General features: G+C 46.5%; 1 protein-coding gene and 1 pseudogene across 6 annotated transcripts in view; one reads left to right on the forward strand and one right to left on the reverse strand.

The window, feature by feature from the left end:
• The window catches only part of Fbn3 (fibrillin 3), a 66,640-nt gene that overhangs the window by 11,077 nt on the left and 34,504 nt on the right, over nt 1-21,059 (reverse strand). For 5 of the 6 annotated variants that reach the window (XM_050127448.1, XM_050127446.1, XM_050127447.1 and 2 more), the window contains 13 exons: nt 20,643-20,768; nt 12,601-12,720; nt 10,998-11,123; nt 10,301-10,453; nt 10,087-10,152; nt 9,824-9,949; nt 8,129-8,251; nt 7,023-7,154; nt 6,759-6,884; nt 5,470-5,676; nt 4,053-4,178; nt 1,284-1,406; nt 565-681 (listed from right to left, as the gene is read on the reverse strand). In XM_050127448.1, coding sequence (XP_049983405.1) covers nt 565-681; nt 1,284-1,406; nt 4,053-4,178; nt 5,470-5,676; nt 6,759-6,884; nt 7,023-7,154; nt 8,129-8,251; nt 9,824-9,949; nt 10,087-10,152; nt 10,301-10,453; nt 10,998-11,123; nt 12,601-12,720; nt 20,643-20,768 — 1,671 coding nt within the window. The remainder of the gene's footprint in view (nt 1-564; nt 682-1,283; nt 1,407-4,052; nt 4,179-5,469; nt 5,677-6,758; nt 6,885-7,022; nt 7,155-8,128; nt 8,252-9,823; nt 9,950-10,086; nt 10,153-10,300; nt 10,454-10,997; nt 11,124-12,600; nt 12,721-20,642; nt 20,769-21,059) is intronic. The other variant, XM_050127450.1, reaches the window with a different exon arrangement.
• LOC126491648 (uncharacterized) lies at nt 15,063-15,162 on the forward strand (annotated as a pseudogene).

The raw sequence follows: 21,059 nt of genomic DNA on the forward strand, positions 1-21,059 counted from the left end.
CAGACACTTTTTACAGACTAACACGTCAGTTCCAGGCCCATTTGTTCATCAATCTTATAGTCTATGGACATCATTACCACAGCTGGTGCTAGCAGGAGGGTTGGGGGAGGGCTGAGTACTCTCTTTGCCTAGGCTGGCACTAGAGGGCGCTCTAGTTCCCTCAGGTCCAGAAGACACAAGAGGCCTTAGCTCTGTGGCTTTGACTTATGAACTACTTTCTCCAGAGTGCTCGTGTAAACTCCTGGAGTTTGGAGAACACCTTGGGAAAGCTCAGTAAGAGAGACCCAGCAGGGATGGATCACGGGCAAGGGGAGAAGTCCCAGGCCTAGACCAGAGGGATTTCTGAGGGTAGGCCTCCCATCTCCCTAGGGCAATGAAGAAGATTCTAGATGCCACCAAGATGCGAGTATCCAGGGACTGCATTCCAATTACCTCCATGTCCTCCATGCCTGACACATGATGAGCATTGAGCATTTGACACTGTTTTGTATCACACACACGTGAAGGCTAGGGTTGTGAGGGTTGTGTTGGAGAGCGGGGTAGGAAGCAGACAACACAACTCACCGAAGCAAGCCTGGTGGTGCTGCGTGAAGCCAGGAGGACATCGGCAGGCGAAGGTGCCTATGGTGTTGACACAGACAAACTGGCAGTTGTGTTGCCTGGAGGTGCACTCGTCCAAGTCTGCAGTATAGGGGGTCCAAAGGGTCAGAGGGTAGGGATCAAGGGGTGCTCAAGGGTGGAGCTTAGCCGAAGGACTTGAAGGCTAAGAAGACAGTACTCAGAGGAGCTTGGGAGAGCGCTGAGGAGACAGGCTTGAGGGTGTGCAGACATGGGGTGGGCTTAGAGGGTGGTTTGAGAGGAAGTTTCAGAGGCTGGGTCTGAGGGTACAGGATTCAAGGGTCAGCTTGAGGAAGGTGCTCAAGCCTGGGGTCGTAAGGGACCAGCTAAGGGGACAGGGCTCAGAAGGGGTTGAGGACGGTAACTCAATGGTGGGTTGAGTGTACGTATAGAGTGCCGAGTAGGCTTGAGGGGCTGCTCAGGGGGTAGGTTTGAGAGGTGATGGCTCAAGGACAGGGGTTAAGGGGATAATTGTGAGTGGGTCTTATGGGTCCAGGCTTAGGTGTGGGCCTGGGATCACTCTTGCCGCTCCAAGCAGGGTGCTGTTTGCCACTGGAGGGGTGGCAAGAGAGATACCCTGGCTGCGGTAGGATCAACTCTATACAACTCAGAGCGTCTTGAGACCGATAGAGGATGGGGAGGATTGGGGGAGGGAAGGACATCACCTTTGCAGGTCCTGAGATCTTCCTCCAACAGGTAGCCACGGGGGCAGGCACACAGAAAGGAGCCCTCTGTGTTTTTGCAGAGAAAGGCACATGGCTTTGGGTCATGGCTGCACTCGTCCACATCTAGGTGGGATGGCAGGGCGTGAGGGGATCACATAGACGTGGCTAGGGGTTGATGGGGGTCTCACAGGCTGGGACCCCTGCTCGTACTCTGTTTATCGGAAATTGTGGAACCACCTAAGTTGTTTAACTTTTATTATTAAATGTTATTTCTTTTGTTTATTTTCATGAGACAAGGGCTCACTGAGTATCCCAGGCTCACCTGAAACTCACAGATATTCACCTGCCTCAGCCTCCTTAGTGTTGGGATTAAAGGTACAGGACACCATGCCTGTCCCTAAAATTTGAGTGACATTTACTTGCTGTATGTGTATATGAGGAGGGCACACATATTTGGTGCATGTAGAGGCCAGAGGACAACTTGCAGAGGTGGCTCTTACCTCTGTTATTTGGGTCCCAGGTTTTGAACTCAGGTCAGCAGGTTTGGTGGCAAGCATCTTTACTCACTAAGGCATCTCAATGGCCCTATTTTCTATTTTTATGCAGTGTTGGGGATCAAACCCGGGTCTTTATGTTTACACATGACAGGAAAGAGCTCCACGCTCCACCTATCTCTGTGGACTCAGCAATAGAAAATACTTTGGGGGAAAAAGTGTCTGTACTGAGCATTCAGATTATTTTCCTCCAATTTTTTCACATAGTACACGTCACAGCTCTTACACTGTATTAGACTAATACATCAATGCTGAACTGACTCCGTGCCTTAACTCTATGTTACATTGTAATAAAGATGAGAAAACATATAAAATGATAATTTTATTTATTTTTAAAATGAAAAAAAAATTTTCTCGAGGGTTTGTGTGGATGTTTTACCTGCACATATGTATGTGTGTACCTCCTGTGTGCCAGGTGCCTGGAAGGTCAGGAAAGAATGCTGGCTCTCCTTGAACTGGAATCGCAGACAGTTGTGAGCTGACATATGGGTTCTGGGAAACAAGTAGCTGGTGCCCTTAACTGCTAAGCTATCCCTCCAGCCTCTATTTTATTTTAGAGACAGGGTTCAAATATGCAGCAGAGGCTAGCCTAGAACTCACAAAGCAGCCAAGGCTAGCCTTTAGCTCACCGTAAGCTCACTTTCTGCCTCAGCCTCCCATGAGCTAGAATTGCAGGCATGAACTCTGATCACCCCCCCAAGATAGCTTAAACATTTTTAGGAAGCAAATGTGGGAAAGAGGATTATGAAGAGGAGGTGGGGTTGGACAGAGGTGGGAAGGAGATAGGAGAGCTGGGGTGAGTATAATTGGAATGTGATTAATAATCTATAAAATAATATGGAGATAATCACTATATAATACACATCTAAGAACATTTTAGGGAACAAATTTAAATAATAAAAATACTTTAAAAAGGAGTTGTAGGTATCATCAGTAGTAAAGCATCTTTCTAGAATATACCACCAAGGGGCTGGGGGCATGGCTTAGGGGTAGAGCCCCTGGGGGGGGCTGAGTTGCATTCTTACTGTCACAAGAGGTAAAAATGAAACTAAATGAATATACAGGAGGATGTGTGTAGGTCATAGGCAAACACTACACCACTTAAATTTTGTTATTTTATTTTGTGTGTGTGTGTGTGTGCGCGCACGTGTGCACACGAGCACCGTGTGCACACAGGAGCCTGGAGGCCAGAAGAAGGCCTTGAATTTCCTGTAATTAGCCTTATATAGGTTGGGGAGCCACCCAGTGTGGGTACTGGAAACTAAACTCAGGTTCTCTGTAAGTTCTTTTAACTACGGAGCCATTTGTTCAGCCCCAAAAGACACCATTTTATACTGGAGGCTTAAGCAGCTCCCAGTTTGGCATCTGATAGGGGAGTGAAGATTGAAAAAAATTCCCTTTGGCTCTGAGGGATGGATGAATGTTTATTTTTATGGGTGTGGTGGTTTGAGTGAGAATGTCCCCCACAGCCTCATGTATTTGGACACTTGGTCCTCCTCAGCTGGTAGTACTGTTGGGAGACTTAGGAGGTGAAACTTTAATGGAGAAGTGGTGTTACTAGGCTGAGCTTCGAGAATGTAAAGACTGCAATTTCTGGTTTTCTCTCTCTGCTCTGTGCTTGTGGTTCCAGACGTGACCTGTTGGCTTTCCGCACCTGCCACCACGCCTGCTGCTTGCTGCCATGCCTCCCAGTCACGACACACTCTCATTCCTCTAAGGCGTAAGCCCAAATAAACTCTTTCTCCCATAAGTTGATGTGGTCATGGTGATTTATTACAGCAACAGAAAAGCAAACTAACAGTGGGTTGCGTGGCTGTAATCACAACTAACTAGCGCAATCTTTCCGTCAGGAAAGTAGTCACTGGAGGTGAATAAACACACAGGCACGGCTGCATGCCAACGAAACTCTACTTACAACTTGGCCTTCAGATTACAGTTTGCAACCCACGATTTGGAGGAACACCTGGTACACAGTGTAACTGAAAAAAAATCTTAGGATGTATTAAATAACAGGAAATAGGAGCGGGAAATATGATCCAAACAGGATGGAAATGCCAAAGAATATTTGCTTCTGGTCTGTTTTTTGAGTTTCTTAGAGTGTACATGAAAACCAAGAGATACGAAGTGGATAGTCCCCATTGGAATGGGGGTGACACAGTTTTTGCAGAAGTATAACTAGACCAAAGGTACAGGGTGGGGATGGGACTTGGCTCACCCATGCAGGCAGTGGCAGTGGCATCTGGTGTATACCCAGCTTGGCAGTCACAGTGGAAGGAACCAATGCTATTGATACACTCGCCATGGTGGCACAGGTCAGCAAACATGTGGCATTCATCCACATCTAGGGACAAACAGGGCAGGGCAGAGGTTAGCTGGCTCTCTTGTTCTCTTAAAGAATACCTTGTTTTCTACCAACAAGCCCTCTCTCTAGAGGGCTTTCCTTTATTCTGACCACATGGATGTTACTCTAAGGCACTGGGTCAGTCCTGAGCCAGCAGGACATGATGACAGAGCTTCATTCCACTGAGTATTTATATACACATACACACATACATATATACACATATACGCATACATATATACACATAGATACATACACATATACAACACAAATATACACATACACATATACATACACACATATACACAGATACACATATGTATACACATACATACACATATACACACATACATACACATATACACACATACATGCACATATATACATATACAAACACACATACATAGATACATGCACATATATACATATACAAACATACATACACACATACACAGATACAAACATGCATGCACACACACAGATTTACATACATACATACTCACACACACATGCATTTACCTCAGCCTCAGCCTGATTAGCAAAATAGCAACATCTCCTCAAGGCCAAACAGCAGCACACATATTCAGAAGGACTCATAAACATGTTACTACAGCCACGTACCCAGACACTGCTGAAGAACCTTGAGTCACAGGGACATGCACCCAATCCATGGCTCCTTAGTACCCCAGGGTCACTGAGAATAGGCACTTCTCTCTGGGGTCTAGCCTTTTTACTGTTTACTGTTTACTCAGAATAACCATTTCACACTTAGTGATATATGTGGACAGATTCACACCCATTCACAGATAAGCATGCAGTCATGTACTTACCCTATAAACTTGGTAGAATTCATTAACACCCGACAGACTCACTCCCCCACCCCCACAGCTTTCTAGTTCATGGGAAGGGCTGCTCTTCACAAAGTCCAGTGACCCCTATGCCCATGAGCCCAATGATTATTAATAAGCTTTCACACACAGAGGGCACACAGCTCACACACACAGACATTAACAAGCTTGTGAAGGAACTTATGCCTCCTGATAGGGTCTCCCAAGCACATTAACAGGTTTGTACACACCACAAACAAGTAACACACACATACACCTCTTCCCATGCCTGCTCACTTGGCCATTGTAGTTCATGCATGCACAGGGCAAACACTGTTCTTGTTCTATCTACTAGCACATTGGAACACACACACACACATGCACACACTTGCAAATGCACACAGAGTAGCTCACACCATTGTAGCACAGTCACATAGCTTCAACACGACCTCAAGAGAACTTACCTTGGCCTTTGGTGCTGTAGCCCTTGCCATGAGGGCAGAGCTTCCTGTAGGCAGAGGTGCCAGGCAAGGGGCAGAGCTCACAATGGGGGCCCCAGCCCCGGCCGCCTCCGCAGCAGCACTCGACTCTGGGTACAGCCTCACCACTGCTTGACCAACTCTGGCACATGGCCTGTAGCACCTCAGAGAAGCAGAGCCCCTGCCGAGTATCTGCAGAGAATTGGTAGGAAGGGTGGGTGAAAAACTGCCTTGCCCAGGATCTTCTTCTGTTTTGTGCCTGGAAGTCAGGCATATGTGTATAGGGGACCATCTTCCTGTTGGCACTGGGCACTGTAAAACGCCCTTGAATGGGTCAGGTAACACCCACTTGCTTCATTGGACTGGGACAAAAGCTACCCACCTCTCCAAATATCAATGTTAGCTCTGGGATAGGTTTTGAAGGTTAGGTGGCCTCTATGGTGGGTAGTGTCTTTGTGAGAAAGGACAGACAATTAATGGGCAGCAGGTAAGCAGGGGAATGGGGATAGGAAGAGTTGATGCTTGGGATAGAACAACAGAGACAGAGGAGAAAAATATCAGGCCTGGTGACATGACTAACTTGAGTTTGATCCTTAGGATCCACAAAGTAGAAAGAAATAGCCAACCTCCACACATGTGCCATGGGACACTTATACACAATGGTCCCCCAAACCTCAATACTGATAACAAACAGTGTAATTAAATAGAATAAAAAAATAAGATCAGAGATAGGTGGGAAGTGAGGGCTAAATACAGACTGGAAGTCTCTACTGGTCACTCCAGAAAGCCAGTGCAGGGTATTCCAACCACTGAGATGGGATTTGGGGGCAAAGAAGCTGAGTTAGTTTTGGGGTAAGCTACAGTGTTGGGGGATGGGAATAGGGTGTCAAGGAGATAAATATCATCTGGCCGGAAGCTAGGGGATGTACTTTATCCATGAAGAAGAGAGAAGAGGATGCGAACAGGAATGGACAGGTGCCTAACATAGAAGGTACTGTTGGGTTCAGTTCTTAAGTTGTTGTGGGAAACCCAAGGAGAGATCATTCTGGGTTGGTGCCTCTAAGGTTACAGGAGTCATAGAGGTGGATGGGAAAGAACAGGAGGAAGGGGAGGACAGTGAGGAATTACCTCTTCTACAGAGTGTGTGTAGGCTCATGCATCTATATTGATAATGGTACAGCAATTCCTTACATGTCTCTTCAGTGTTCCTGACCTCACCCCTGTCCAAGACTTCACAAGTCTATGTTCACCTGCTTGTTCCTGGTTACACTCACCATGGCACTCAGTGAGGGTGGGGCTGGGATGGAAACCCTCATCGCAATGACACTGGAAGCTTCCCACTGTGTTGATGCAGCGACCATGGGCACAGAGGCTGGACTGGGCCTGACATTCATCCTCATCTGAGATGGAAGGGATAAAGCAGGCCAGAAGGGGAGGCCAAAGTCCCCAAGCCAGTTGCCTTTGGCCTTGAAAGTTCCCCCTTCCTTTGAATTCTCCCCTCCATGTAGCTTTCCCAGTGCCCTAGACGCACCACGTACCTGTGCAATCCTCCCCAGAGGGCTGGAGCTGCATGCCAGGCGGGCAGATACAGGCATAGGTGCCGATGAGGTTTTTGCACAGCATGCCTCGGGTGTGGCAATCCGGAGACCCATCTGCACACTCATCCACATCTTTGAATGACCAGGGATAGTGGGTGAGTCAAGGTCATGCCTTCCACAGCTTGGCTCCAGATGGGAAGAGCCTAGATTCCATACCCTAGCAGAAGTTCATGTGCTACAAACAACCCTAAAGCTTTATAGGGTTGGTATTTAGAGTTGGGGTCTTTGGGAAGTGATAGGATTAGATGAGGTCATGAGGATGGGTCTCCCATCATGGCTTCAGTGGTGTTATAAGAACAGACTTGATTTAGCACCTCGATATGTCTTGCTTTGTGATGTCTTGTGCCATATCGTGATGCCACTTGGAGACCCTCACCAGAACCATGAGCCAAATATATTGTTATTCATATGTGTGTGTGTTATATACACACATGTGCATAGGTGTGCATATCCATGCACATGCACAGAGGTCAGAGGAGACTGTCACATATCCTGTTCTGCCATACTCTGTTTTTTTTTTTTTTTTACTTGAGATGGTCTTACTGGACCTACAGCTAAGCTGGCAGCCAGCAAGCCCCATTGATCCTTCTGTCTTTACAGTGCTGGGGTTAAAGGCCTTCGTGTGGCCACACCAAGATCTTGCTGTGGGTGCTTAGGTCTGAATTCAAGTCCTCATGCTAGTACAGCAAGTGCTCTTAGTCACTGAGCCATCATTCCTGTCCCATATTTCTGTTCTTTATCAATTACCCAGTCTGTATCAATCAGTTACAGCAAAAAAGCTACTACTTCTCCAAAAAAGCAAAAAACCACGTCTCCTTCAAAAACCAAGTGTCTACTTCATGCCCTAGTTCAGCTGTCTTCTGTGTGAGTTTTTTTGCTGCTCACTTCTACCCTCTGGGGCTCAGTTCCATTTAAAGATAGGAAACCAAAGTGCTAAGACCACATCTGGACCATTTTTGGTGTGATGTTACTACACAGTGGAGAGCATAAAATCATTGGTGGGTAATCAGAGAGCCCTTCCCCTTGCCAGTCTGTGCAGACCCTACCTTGGCACATGGCACCATCCTTCCTCAGTGTGTAGCCAGCTGGGCAGGTGCATAGGTAGGAGCCCTCAGTGTTGTGGCAGCGGAAAGCACAGAGCAGTGGATTCAGGGAGCACTCATCAATGTCTGTGGAGGTCAGCAGAGGTCTCATCTGGGCAGGCTCTCCCTGAGGTACCCCTGGTGCCTCCTACGGATCATCCCTAGAGAATCCCTGTTATACAGTTCTGATCCTGCTCAGGAAGCATCGTACTGTCACAGATCATCGTAGGGCCAGGCTCAAAGCCTCAAAGTACATGTGCATTTGAAACTTCCAAGACATTTGGGCAAATACCTCCCCCACAGGGGTCTCCTTATATAAAGAGTAAGGGGAGAATATGGAGGGATGAATTAATGATTAGTTGGACACCTAAATGAATGCACGGGAAATAAACAGCTGAATGAGCAAGGAGAAGCCAAGGGAAGAATGAACCAGTGGAGCCTGGATGAGTGAGAGAACTGTTTGAGTGAATGATTATGAGGATAAAACGGAGAGGTGAATTAGTGAATGAGTGCAGACTAATTGAGTAAGTGAACAAATGATCAAGTAAACGAGTGATCAAATGAATGAACAATTAAGCAAATGGGTGAATCAACTCTAACGCTGGTGAACGAATGCACGAACAATGGGAAATGAATGAGCAAATGAGAGAATAAATGAATGTCTGAAACAGTCTACCTGAGCTAATGGGAGAGCACCAACTCCAGGAGGACTGGGAAGGAACATGCATAGGACCAAGCTAGACCCTCAGAATGTGGGTTACAGTTGTATAACTGGGGCAGACTATGGGACCACTGTCAGTGGCACCAGGATTTATCCCTGTTGCATGTACTGGCCTTTTGGGATCCCATTCTCTTTGGATGTATACCTTGCTCAGCCTGGATATGGTGGGGAGGGCCTTGGACCTCCCACAAAGCAATGTGCCTTGCCCTCTCTGAGGACTGGATGGGGGTGGGGTGGAAGGGTGTGTGGAGGGAGTGGGAGGATGGGAGGGAGTAGGAACTTGGATTGGTATTTTTTTAAAAAATCTAATAAATTAAAAAAAGAAAGAATAAGTGAATGAGAATTGGAAAGGAGGAGGCAGGCTTAGCTTCTATGTTAACTTGCCACACCTAGGGAGAGACTCTCAGCACGGGATTGTTTACATCAGGCTGGCCTGTGGGCATGTCTGGGGGGAAGACCCAGCCCACTGTGGACTGCTCCCTTCCCCAGACATAGTGTCCTGAACTGTGTGAGAGTGGAGATATAGAGTTGAGCACATGCAATTAAGCCAGCATGCACCCATTCATTTCTCTCTGCTCCTGACTTTGGATATCATGGGACTAGTTGAAGTTCTTGCCGTGACTTCCCCACTATGATGGACTATAATTGTGAGCTGAAATACCCCCCCCCCCCACTTTTTTTTTTGAGACAAGTTTTCTCTGAGTAGCCCTGGCTGTACTGGAACTCACTCTGTAGACCAGGCTGGCCTCGAACTCACAGAGATCCACCTGCCTCTCCCTCCCAAGTGCTGGGATTAAAGATGTGTGTCACCACCTCCCCACCCCTAAATTGCTTTTCGTCAGGATATTTTGTCACCTCTGCGGGAATTAAGGTAGGATAGGAGAGTGCGTGGATGAGGGAAGTGACAGTGGTCGGCAAAGGACTCCTTAGCTACCCACCAACGCAGGAGGTGCTGGTGAAGTCCAGGCTGTAGCCAAAGGGACACTTGCAATGGAAGGAGCCGTCAGTGTTGACACAGGGACCGTCAGTGCAGATGCCAGGGTTCTCTGAACACTCGTTCACATCTGCAGGGTTGAGACACAGTGCCTGTCCACCCGTCACTGAGTAGATTCCAGGGCAACTTGTAGACTCCAAAGCTTGAGGATCCATGCAGAGCTGAGACAGAAGGAAGGGGTTCCTAGAACCCAGAAGAAAGCCTTACCTTTTCTGGAGCCATCTGGGCCTGGGACAGCCCCATGGCCAAAGGGACAGAGCTCCTGAAAAGTAACTGGAAAGAGAATAGTAAGTGGGATTAGAAGAGTCGGGGAGGGGGATTCAGCACAACAGTCCCCAGAGTCTAAAAAGGGTGAGGGAAGAACGGAGGAGGGAGAAAGTGTAGTGGGAAGGAGATGGTCGGAGCCGGGAGGGGGACTCACCACTGTCCTTCTGAGGGCACAGTTCACAGGGCTCCCCCCAACCCTCTGCAGGGTTCTTGCTGCAGCAGCACTGGGTCTTCGTGGTGTTGAAAGCTTTGGGCATTGAACACTTTCCGGCTTCAAACCGGGTGAAGCAAAAACTCTGGCGAATGTCTGTGGGCAGGGAGGTGGGGACCATAATAGTGGACGAGAGCAGCCAGGCGCTGCACCTGACTGGCTAATCTTCCTCATCCCAACCTTAGTGAATGGGCAACCCTGCTCCTACTAGCACCCAAAGCAAATACGCCATACACCTGGCTAGACCCAATTGCTTGGGAGTGAACCTGTGATGCACTCTGGGCCAAGAGAATGAGCTTGAGCTGGGAATCCTTCCCAACAGTGTTTCAAGCCACTTCTTGTGTGTGTGCATGCGTCTTGCTAACAAACTTCCAACGTGGCCCTTGTGTCGGGTAGAATAGGCAAACTCTACCCATTGCTTTTGAATCAGAGTTCTCTTAGAATGACAAAGATCATTTTCAGAGAGTTGGAAGACCTGGTAGGGCAGCCCCTCAGCCTCCAACCCACCAGCCTGAGTTCTTACAGGCATGTTGGGGTATGATTTACCACTGGGCCCTATGTTCCCTTCATGGTTGATACTGGCTAAGTTGAACTGTAGGCTCTGGAACAGGCATTTTCTTATATTTCTCGCAACACTCACCAGAACAGTAGTGTCCACTGTCAGAGAGGACAAAACCAGAAGGGCAGAGACACTGGAAGGTCCCAGGACTGTTGGCACAGGTGCCAAGAAAGCAGAGGCTGGGCTCCTCCAAGCATTCATCAGTATCTGCAGAGGCAGGGATGGGAGCTGAGATGGGGTAACTGTATCTCCAGCAAAGCGGGGAGAGTTTAGCTCTCCAACGTGCTCCTAAGCATGGACGCAGGGTGGGGCTGGTGGTTGCAGAGGGAGTCACCACTAGGTGGGCAGTGTGTATGTGGAAGTCTTGCTCAGGTATATTCAGAGTAGGGGTTATGTTCAGGAGTTCATCTTTTAAATTTATTTCTGTGTTTTAAAAGTGTACCTGTTTGTGTGTGTGTGCACATGTGCATCTGGGAATGTACGTGAGGGTGCAGATGTCTGTGGAGGCCTTAAGTCCTGGATCTCTCTAGAGCTGCTGGTTGTCAGCTGCCTGATGGGGGTGCTGGTCCTCTGCAAGAGCAGTGGGCTCTCTGCTGAGCCGCCTCTCTAGACTCCGAAGTTCATCTAAAAAAATGCTGGGCATGGTGGTGCACACCTTTAATCTTAGCACCCAGAAAGCAGAGGCAGGTAGATGTCTGTAAGTTGCAGACGAGCCTGGTCTACATAGAGAGTTCCAGGACAGCCAGGGCAACATAGTGAGACCTTGCCTCCAAAACAACAATTATTATATTTGTATTTATTTTGTGTGTACATATGTGGAGGTCAGAGGACAACCTCCAGGAATCAGTTTTCTCGTCCACTGCGTGAATTCCAAAGACAGAACTCAAGCTCAGAAGCCAGTGCCTTTACCTGCCGAGTCATGCCATCATTAGAGACTGAAAACTGGGCAAAGATAATCGAGACTAGAGATATTCTTCCTGTACTAGTTGGAGTTAGCTTATGTGCCAGGCTAGACTAGATAGAATAAATTAGAAAATACCAGACTGAACTGGTCTAAATGAGTTCATTCTATACACAACAGTGCATTTGCTGAAGCCAGAATGGCTTGTTAGCCCAGGTTATACAAGGCTAGCCTAAATGGAAAATAGATGTGGGCAGGTCAAACTGGCCCAGATTATAAAAGGTTAGTACAAATGGAAGACTGGATTATCAGCAGTTGGGCCAGATTGGTTGAGATCATGGGAAAACTGACATATTTGCCCCTCTAAGGTGGGCTCATCAGTATCGGCAGTGGGAGATGGGAGAGTAGGCTCACTATAGACCCCAAGGTTATTGAGCTTTCCTTATATTTCTGCCCATAGGCTAATCCACCTGCTAAGACATTCTAGTCCAGGTTAGCATATATCATATGAGACTAACCTGGTGAATTAGCTAGCTAAGATCAAGTTAGACTAATTAGTTTAAAGTATATGACATAATTCTTGTGGACCAGAATTCCACGGAGTTTCTGAAGTACAATGATACTGAAACCAAGTATATTTTACAATGATCACAAAGAATTCTCTGAGCCCTGAGAGAAAGAAAGACCTGAACCAGGAGTTCCAGAACAGTTCTGATAGTAATGGAGCTGCACTTGGTCCTGTGCTGTGTGTACCTGCATTCTGATAGGAGATTGGACACTCACCAATGCAATGGCCACTCTGCACCTGGAAGCCAGGGGGGCAGATGCACTGGAAGGAGCCTTCCAAGTTCTGACAGGTGCCTGGCAGACAGGTCCCTGGCAGACTCAGACACTCATCAATATCTGTGGAGGAGAAAAGAAGAGGAATTCAGTGCCAGAGAGGAGGTGGAGTGTTCCCTGAGGTCTTTGGCCAACATCTGCAGGCGATTTGGGGGCCAAGCCCTTTCAGGGAAAGTTTTGGGTCTAAGGGAAAAGCTGAGACTCTGGAACACAGGGGCAGCAGAGGAAGGAAGGGTTGTTTATTCTTGCTGGTTTTATGAACCTGGAGGGAGGCAGGGAGCAAGATTTATGAGCTGCTTGCAGGTTCCCTCCAAGATTTCCATGCATCCATTTGGTATATCTGCTATTTGTTATTTCATAAATTTCCCGTTTGCAAGACGACCTTGCCCTAAACTATAGTCAGCTCTTCTTCTTTTTAAAAATACCTTTACAATAAATAAGATGGATGAGTAAGGAGATCATGAATTCCCACCCCCACTTGAAGAGCTGTTGTCAACTGCTGGCTGCAGAAGGAGGGTGTCAGTTTTTACCCAGGATATGGCTCCTAATAGGTTGCCTGTGTTCTAGTAGATGACCCCACACCTACCCACGTATGGGCAACAGTAAATGCACTCAGCGTGTCTAACAAAGAGCACATGGAGATGGGAGGGAAAGTGTTGGTGGGATACGGGAGGAGGTGCAGGGCAGGGAGCTGGGGGTGGACTTGATCAAAAACACATATGCATGTATGAAATTCTCAATTTAAACTGGCAAACTGAATGTAAGAACACATCAGAAAAATCATCCACCATAATCAAGTCGACTTCATCCTAGAGATGCAGGGATGGTTCAACATATGAAAATCTGTCAATGTAATCCACCATATAAACAAACTGAAAAAGAAAGACCACATGATCATCTAATTAGATGCTGAAAAAGCCTTCAACAAAATACAATATCCCTTCATGATAGAGGTCTTAGAGAGAGCAGGGATACAAGGAACATACCCAAGCATAATAAAGACAATATACAGCAAGCCAATAGCCAACATCAAACTAAATGGAGAGAAACTCAAAGTGATCCCACTGAAATAAGGAACAAGACAAGGTTGTCCACTCTTTCCATATTTATGCAATATAGTTCTTGAGGTTCTAGCTTGAGAAATAAGACAACAAAAGGAGGTCAAGGGGATACAAGTTGGAAAAGAAGAAGTCAAACTCTCATTTATTGCTGATGATATAATAGTTTACATAAGCAACCCCAAAGATCCTACCAAAGAACTTCTACAATTTATAAACATCTTCAGTAATGTAGCAGGATACAAGATTAACTCAAAAAAATCAGTAGCCTTCCTTTACACAGATGATAAATGGGCTGAGAAAGAAATCGGAGAAACATCACCCTTCATAATAGCCACTAATAGCATAAAATATCTGAGTAACTCTAACCAAACAAATGGAAGACCTGTATGACAAGAACTTTAAATATTTGAAGAAAGAAATGAAAGAAGAGACCAGAAAGTGGAAAGATCTCCCATGCTCTTGGGTAAATAGAATTAACATAGCAAAAATGGCAGTCTTACCAAAAGCAATCTACCGATTCAATGCAATGCCCCATCAAAACCCCAGCAAAATTCTTCACAGACCTTGAAAGAACAGTACTCAACTTTATATGGAAAAGCAAAAATACAAGAAAGTCTTACATGTAAAAATGAATCAAGCAGAAGACAAAATATCAGGTCTCAAAGATAAAATAAAGAAACTCTCCCTCTGCTTGGATATGAGCAAAGGACTTGACATCCTACTCCACAGATACTTATTCAGCCATGTTTGCTGTGGCTCTATGCACAATAAGCTAGGAAATGGAAACAACCTAAATGCCCTTCTACTGACAAGTGGATAATGAAAATATGGTACATATGCACAACGGAATACTATTTATGTAAAGAAAAGTGGAATCGTGAACTTTGCAGGTAAATAAGTGAAACTAGAAAAGATCATATTGAGTGAGTAGCCCAGACCCAGAAGGACAGACATTGCATGTTCTCTCTCATTGGAGACCCAGAAGGACAGACACTGCACGTTCTCTCTCATTGGAGACTCCTAGCTCCAAATCTTCAGATGTGAGGACATGTCCTGGAGTAACTGAAGAAAGCAAGAAAAGAAAAAGGGACCAATGCTGGTGTGGGAGAACAACTGAACAGAGGAATAGTTGGGTACAAGTGATCTGGTCAGGGAAATGGGGAGAAGGGGATTCTGGTTAGGGAAGGGACTGAGATAAATACAGGAGAAGGGAGGAAGGTAAAATAACAGTAAGGATATCTGAAAAAGATCATAAGAAATCATACTATTAACCACTTACCTGAAAAACCACTATAATATCTGTAAGTCTGGTTGTAGAAATACTTACATAGTTTAAATAAGTGCTTGCTTTAGCAGCATATGTACTAAAATTGGATCAATACAGAGATTAGCATGGCCCCTGTGCAAGGATGACATGCAAACATGTGAAGCATTCCATAGTTTTGTACAAAAAGTTTAAATAAATAAAATTGAAAACTATCCATCCAAGAACCCAAAACCAGCTAACAAAAATTCCAGTACCAGACACAAGCAAGTCATCTTTAGAGCTGTTTTGAGGGCTGTTCAGTGCTCCACGCCTCTAGCCTTCTATTTCTATTTCTATTTCTATTTCTATTTCTATTTCTATTTCTATTTCTATTTCTATTTCTATTTCTATTTCTATTTCTAACCATGTGTCCCTGGTCCAGTTCTTTGCCATGAGACACAGGAACCTGGATACTACAGCAGAATCCCCTGAGACATGCTGGAAGTTGCTCTGGGACTCAGATCTCTTGCCTGTAGTGATTGGGTGACTTTCTCCCCACCTATTCTTTTTTAAATTATGTTTTATCTATTTATTTTATGTGTGCATTATGAATCATGTTTAGAGGTCAGAGGGAATCAGTCACTGGGGACTGAACTCAGGCTACTAGGTTTGGCGGAAATTGCCTTTACTTACTGAGTCCTGTGTCCCAGTCATAGGGCCACTTATCCACCAACCCAAGCAGCTCACCTGCACAGTTACTGTGTGGGTTGCCACAGGGCTAGGGAAGCACAGGTACTTGTAGGAGCCAACAATGAGGAGGGAAGGAAGAAAGGAAAGAGGCAGTAGGAAGGGAAAGGGCTGGGTGAAGGAATCTGAGGCTGTAGGTAGAAGGTTTGGTGACCACTCACCAAGAAACTTCCCCATGCGGATGTCAGTGATGAACCCTGGCACTTAGTTCCACAGAGGAGCTGGGTGGAGAAAAACAGAACCCCAGACCATACCGCTGCCCACCATGAGTGCTGCACCTCCATGCACCCACAGCCCAGCCCTCGCCTGGCCTCCCACCTTCCTTTACTCTGTGTTGACTATCTTTGGGTTCAAGGCTGCCCCAAGTCTATTCAGGGTACTTCCCAGAACACAGGTGGGAGACTTCCCGCATGTTTTCCTTTGGAGAAAGCACCAGCCATGCTTATAATCCTTATTAAAGAGGGGACCAGGGAGATGGCTCAGCTGATGAAGTGCAGGCCTCTGCAGCACGAGGATCTGAGCTTAAACCACAGAGCCATGTATAAAAGCTGGGTGGGTGGTGCATGCTTGTTTCTAGCATCATGAGGGAGGCAGAGGCAGGCAAACCTCTGGGTTTTCCTGGTCAGCCACTCTGGCCAAAATAAAAGAGGAGCTCTAAAAAACTAGTTTGTGGAGAATTGCCTGAATCTAGTCTCAACTATTTTGTTACAGCAGCCCAAACCTCACATTCAGTGCCACGACTTGAATGTGCAATGTCCTTCCACAGGCTCGGGTGTTTGAATACGTGGTCTCCAGCAGGTGGTGCTGCTTTGGGAGGCTGTGGAATATTTAAGAGGGGGCTTAACTCAAGTAAGTGGGCCTTTGGGGGTGGGTGGATCTTTGGGGGCTGTGTCTGAAAAAACAAACAAACAAAACCAAGGTAGAAGGCTTGTAAAAAAGTGACACCCCAAGTAGATCTTTGGCCCCCACAATTGGGTACCCACACATGCATATACCACATGAAGACACACCCACTTGTGTGGTACACACAGGAATAAAGCAGATAAATAAAGGCTAGAAGCCTCTAACTCTACCATGTATCCCTCTGTACTGTGCTGGGAGGGGCCAGACTGAGAAAGTGGCTGGGGCACTCACAGTTGGCAGGGGTGGGATAGGCCACACAGGGTCTGTTCCAGGCCTGCCCCATGCTGTAGGAGCAGCAATACATCCTTCGGGTCACACTGAAGTTCAGCGTGTTCCTACATGTTTCATGACAGTGCCGGAAACACATGCTCTTTCTCGTGTCTGCAGCTGAAGCGGGAGTAAAGAACACGGGCCGCAGACTGGCGAGATGGTTCAGCTGGGAACGGCGCTTACCACCAAGTCTGACAACCTGAGCTCGACTCCTGGGCTCACACAGTTGAAGGAAAGAACTGATCCTGCAAGTTGTCCTCTGACCCCCACGTGTGTGCCGTAACGCACACACAGCCCCCATTTCCCATGTAATAAGTAAATAATAGTTAAGGAGAAAAAGAAAAGATATGGGAACGGGCCCAAGCCAGAATAAGAATGCAGATTGGAGAGGGGTTTATCCATAATTTATGTTAACACTTTGGCTTAAGGTCTCTTCTTCAGTCTTTTTAAGCCTTTGTTGACCAGTGCATGTCCTGGGAGGACTACCCACAGTTACTCTGGGCTCCCAAGTCCTGGGGTATCATTTTGTCCCATATGAGCACGTCAAATATATGCAGATGTACTCTGTTTCTTTTTTTCAAATATACCTCTCTCTGCACCTTCCAAGGCTCTGAGGGCCTTTGCAGTCCTTCCCATAGCAACCACTAGCCTTCCACCCCTCAAGCCCAAGTCATCACACTTCCTACAGACACAGTTGTTGCCACTGTTGACCTGCAGGAACTCTGCAGGGCAGATACAGGTGTAATTGCCTAAACTGTAGCCTGGGTCAGGGCTACAGATGTCTGGGTGTGTGGAGCATTCACCAATATCTGCAGTGGAGGGAAGGGTGGAAGAGGACATGTGAGAAATGTCAGAGACTGTCTGGGTGACTCCCTCGGGGGTTCCCTACCCCAGGCTGAGCAAAGACACTTTATTATTGACTTCTGTTTGGTTTCACTAGCTTAAAATCATACAGATATTTGGGCCAGGAAGGTGGCGATAGTTGCACACACACGAGGATCTGAGTCTGCATCCCCAGATCCCGCAGAGCATTGGTAGCTATCTTGGTGCACACAGAGCAAACAGACCCTGTCTTAGATAAGGAGCAAGCAAAGACTGACCCAAGGCTGTCCTCTGACTGTCACGTGCACATTGTGGCATGAGCACTCACATTGACACTCCCTATGATTTTTTTTGTTTGTTTCTTGGTCATGATATCTTTTCTCAGCAACAGAAACCAGGACTGACACTAAGAGACAATATGAAAAAGACTAAGAGCAATGAAAATGTGAAGTGGGGCCATTACTTCCAACCATACAGAAGCTCAGGAATCATAAGACAATAGAATGAATAATTGCATGCTGCCCCTAAATCAGGTTGATAAGAGGACACGAATACATTTCTAGAAGAGGAGCTGGGCAGATGGTTCAGTGGTTAAGAGCATGCACTGTTCTTGCAGAGCATTCACTGAGCCAGCTCCAGGGTATCTGATGCCCTCTTCTGGCTTCCACGAGTACTGCACTTGTAAACACAAAATTAAAGTCTTTAAGATTTACATACACACACACACACACACACACACACAGAGAGAGAGAGAGAGAGAGAGAGAGAGAGAGAGAGAGAGAGAGAGAGAATGGTAATATAATAGAAAGAGACAGAATACAGTAGTTAAAAACCTTCCAACCAAGAAAAGACCAGGACAAATGGCTTCACTGGCGAATTCTACCACATATTAAAAGAATACCAATTATATCCAGGATTTTCCAGAAATAGTAGAGAATCATCTCTAACTCATCCAATGATATCGGAATCACCTCCATATCCAGAATACACAAAGATACCACAAGAACGGATGCTGCAGGACAGTACCCCTTATGAAAGTCTCTAAATGCAAAGGTCTTCCCTAAGGGGGAAATGAGGGACAGGCAATGGGGCTGCCCAGCACCTCTCTAACATGCATGAGACCCTGAGACCCTGGGTTCCATCCCTAGCACTAGAAAAGGAAATACACAAAACCGTTATCAGGCTGGGGAAATGACTTGCCATTTGCACTTGCCACACAAGCCTGATCCTGATGTCCTATGTTCAGCTCCATGGAATCCATCTTAAAAGCTGAATGTGGGATGGAGAAAATGGCTCAGTGGTTAAGAGCACACAATACCTTCTATAGGTTATGAGTTCAGTTCTCAGGAACTAATGAGGCAGCTTACAGCCGCCTGTAACTCCAGTTCCAGGGAGTTGGACACTGTCTGACCTTCATGTGCACCTTGCACACATGCATACACACATGGAGACAGACACATATCCTACACTGAGATGGGAACTAGAGGCAGGAGAACTGACTTGTAGGCCAGTCAGTCAGGAGGACCCAGGGAAGTGGTAGAAATAGAAAGCCTGGATCAAGCAAGGTGGAAGGAGAGAATCAGCTCCTGAGAGTTCTCTCCTGACCTCTGCACACATGCTGAAGCATGCATATCCCCTAAACACACACACATACACACACATGCATGCATGCACACATGCACATTAGCAGATGGAATCCAACAGCATATTGTGGGGATGATACACTGTGACAGTCATGGTTGCTATTAATGCCAACTTGCCACATATTAGAAGCACATGAGTAGGAAGCCTCACCTGAAGGATTGTCCCAATTGCCTTAATTGATGTAGGAAGACCCACTCAAAATGTGGACAGCACCTTCTGGGTACATCCCTGATAGAGAGGGTGTGGCAGGAGGAAGATAACTCGCCTATTGCTCACCTGACCTTTCTTCTTGCCTGAGTTGATTTATCCTGTTGCTGCAGCTTAGGATTCCTTATCTGATAGTAAAACCAGTATTGCCAGCTTTCCATACTAAGAACTGATGGCCCTTCAGGAACTTTCAAGGTTTTTAGCTCCCAACTGAGACTAGTGAGGCATCCAGTACCATGGACGGAGCAACTACCAGGTTGTTGGCCTCTCTAGTGTGACCCAGCCGCTGTGAGACTATTTCAATTACTGAGGTACCAGCCACAAGGATCAAGCAACTACTGGTAACATCTCAACATAAGCTGATTTCAGATATAAATCCATCTATCCATATCTCTCTCTCTCTCTCTCTCTCTCTCTCTCTCTCTCTATCTATCTTCAACCATCTATTTATCCATCCATCCATGCATCCACCCATCCAGTTGTCTAGGCGGCTGCGTGGCTGTGGCCTGTTGACTATATTAAAGAGCCCAGGCTTCAGTTTTAGAATGGTCAGACTCAAGCTGACCCACATCACCTAGAAGTCACTTAATCCTCTTGAGCCTTAGTTTCTACATCTAAAATGTGGGATCATAATAGAAAACCCTTACTTATGGGGACGCTGTAGTAGATAAACATTAATTTAGGATCTCCAGCACAGTGATAGATAACCCACAGTCCTGGCCCTGAGTCCCTGTTGGGCACTACTACATGCTCAATCAAGGACAATAGAGAGACATGTGAAGTGTATTTGAAGTCAAGGTGAGACCATTCCTTCTCATGTCCTTTCACACAGTTAGTCATGGACCTTGGTCATCTTTGGCTCAAGAGAGGAATATCAAGGTTGCTGTTATTTACAAGCTATGTTATTTACAAGGGAGTAGAAGGAAGAAGGAAGGGGACTGATGAGTGAGAGAAGTGGGGGTGACAGGATGGAAGGCGGGGCATTCAGTTAGCCTTGCATCCCTGACCTTAGAAAGCTTGGCAGAACATCATGTCAGGGATGGAGAGGTAGTGCCCGGCCTGGCCTGGGCAGAGTCCACACTCACCCTCACAGGTGTGGGTATCTTCGCTGAGGCTGTATCCAGGAGGACACTCACACTGGAAGGTACCGAAGGCGTTGGTGCAGTTGCCTCCCTGGCACAGTCTGGGTAGCTCCTGGCATTCATTGATGTCTGTCAGGAATTGAGGAAGCTGAGGAGGAGAGCTAAATCCAGCAGAGGACTTGAGGGATCCCCACAGGCTGCTGGGGATCTTATGGGCTCTTTAAAGTATTCCCCCAATAGTTATTTCCATGACCGTTGGGCATTCAGAGGATCTATCTCAACGGCTGGATTCTTGAGTCAGTGCTGGATTGAGCCCAACTCCTTTATTTCCACCTTAATTTCATCTCCTCATGCATGATAGTTTCCTCAGGCTAGAATATCTTTTCTAACATCACCATTCCCCAAGACTGATGGCTGGAT

The sequence above is a fragment of the Alexandromys fortis genome, unplaced genomic scaffold (assembly GCF_014885135.2).
Source record: "Alexandromys fortis isolate MF-2015 unplaced genomic scaffold, M_Fortis_MF-2015_v1.1 scaffold_271, whole genome shotgun sequence".
Lineage (NCBI taxonomy): Eukaryota > Metazoa > Chordata > Mammalia > Rodentia > Cricetidae > Alexandromys > Alexandromys fortis.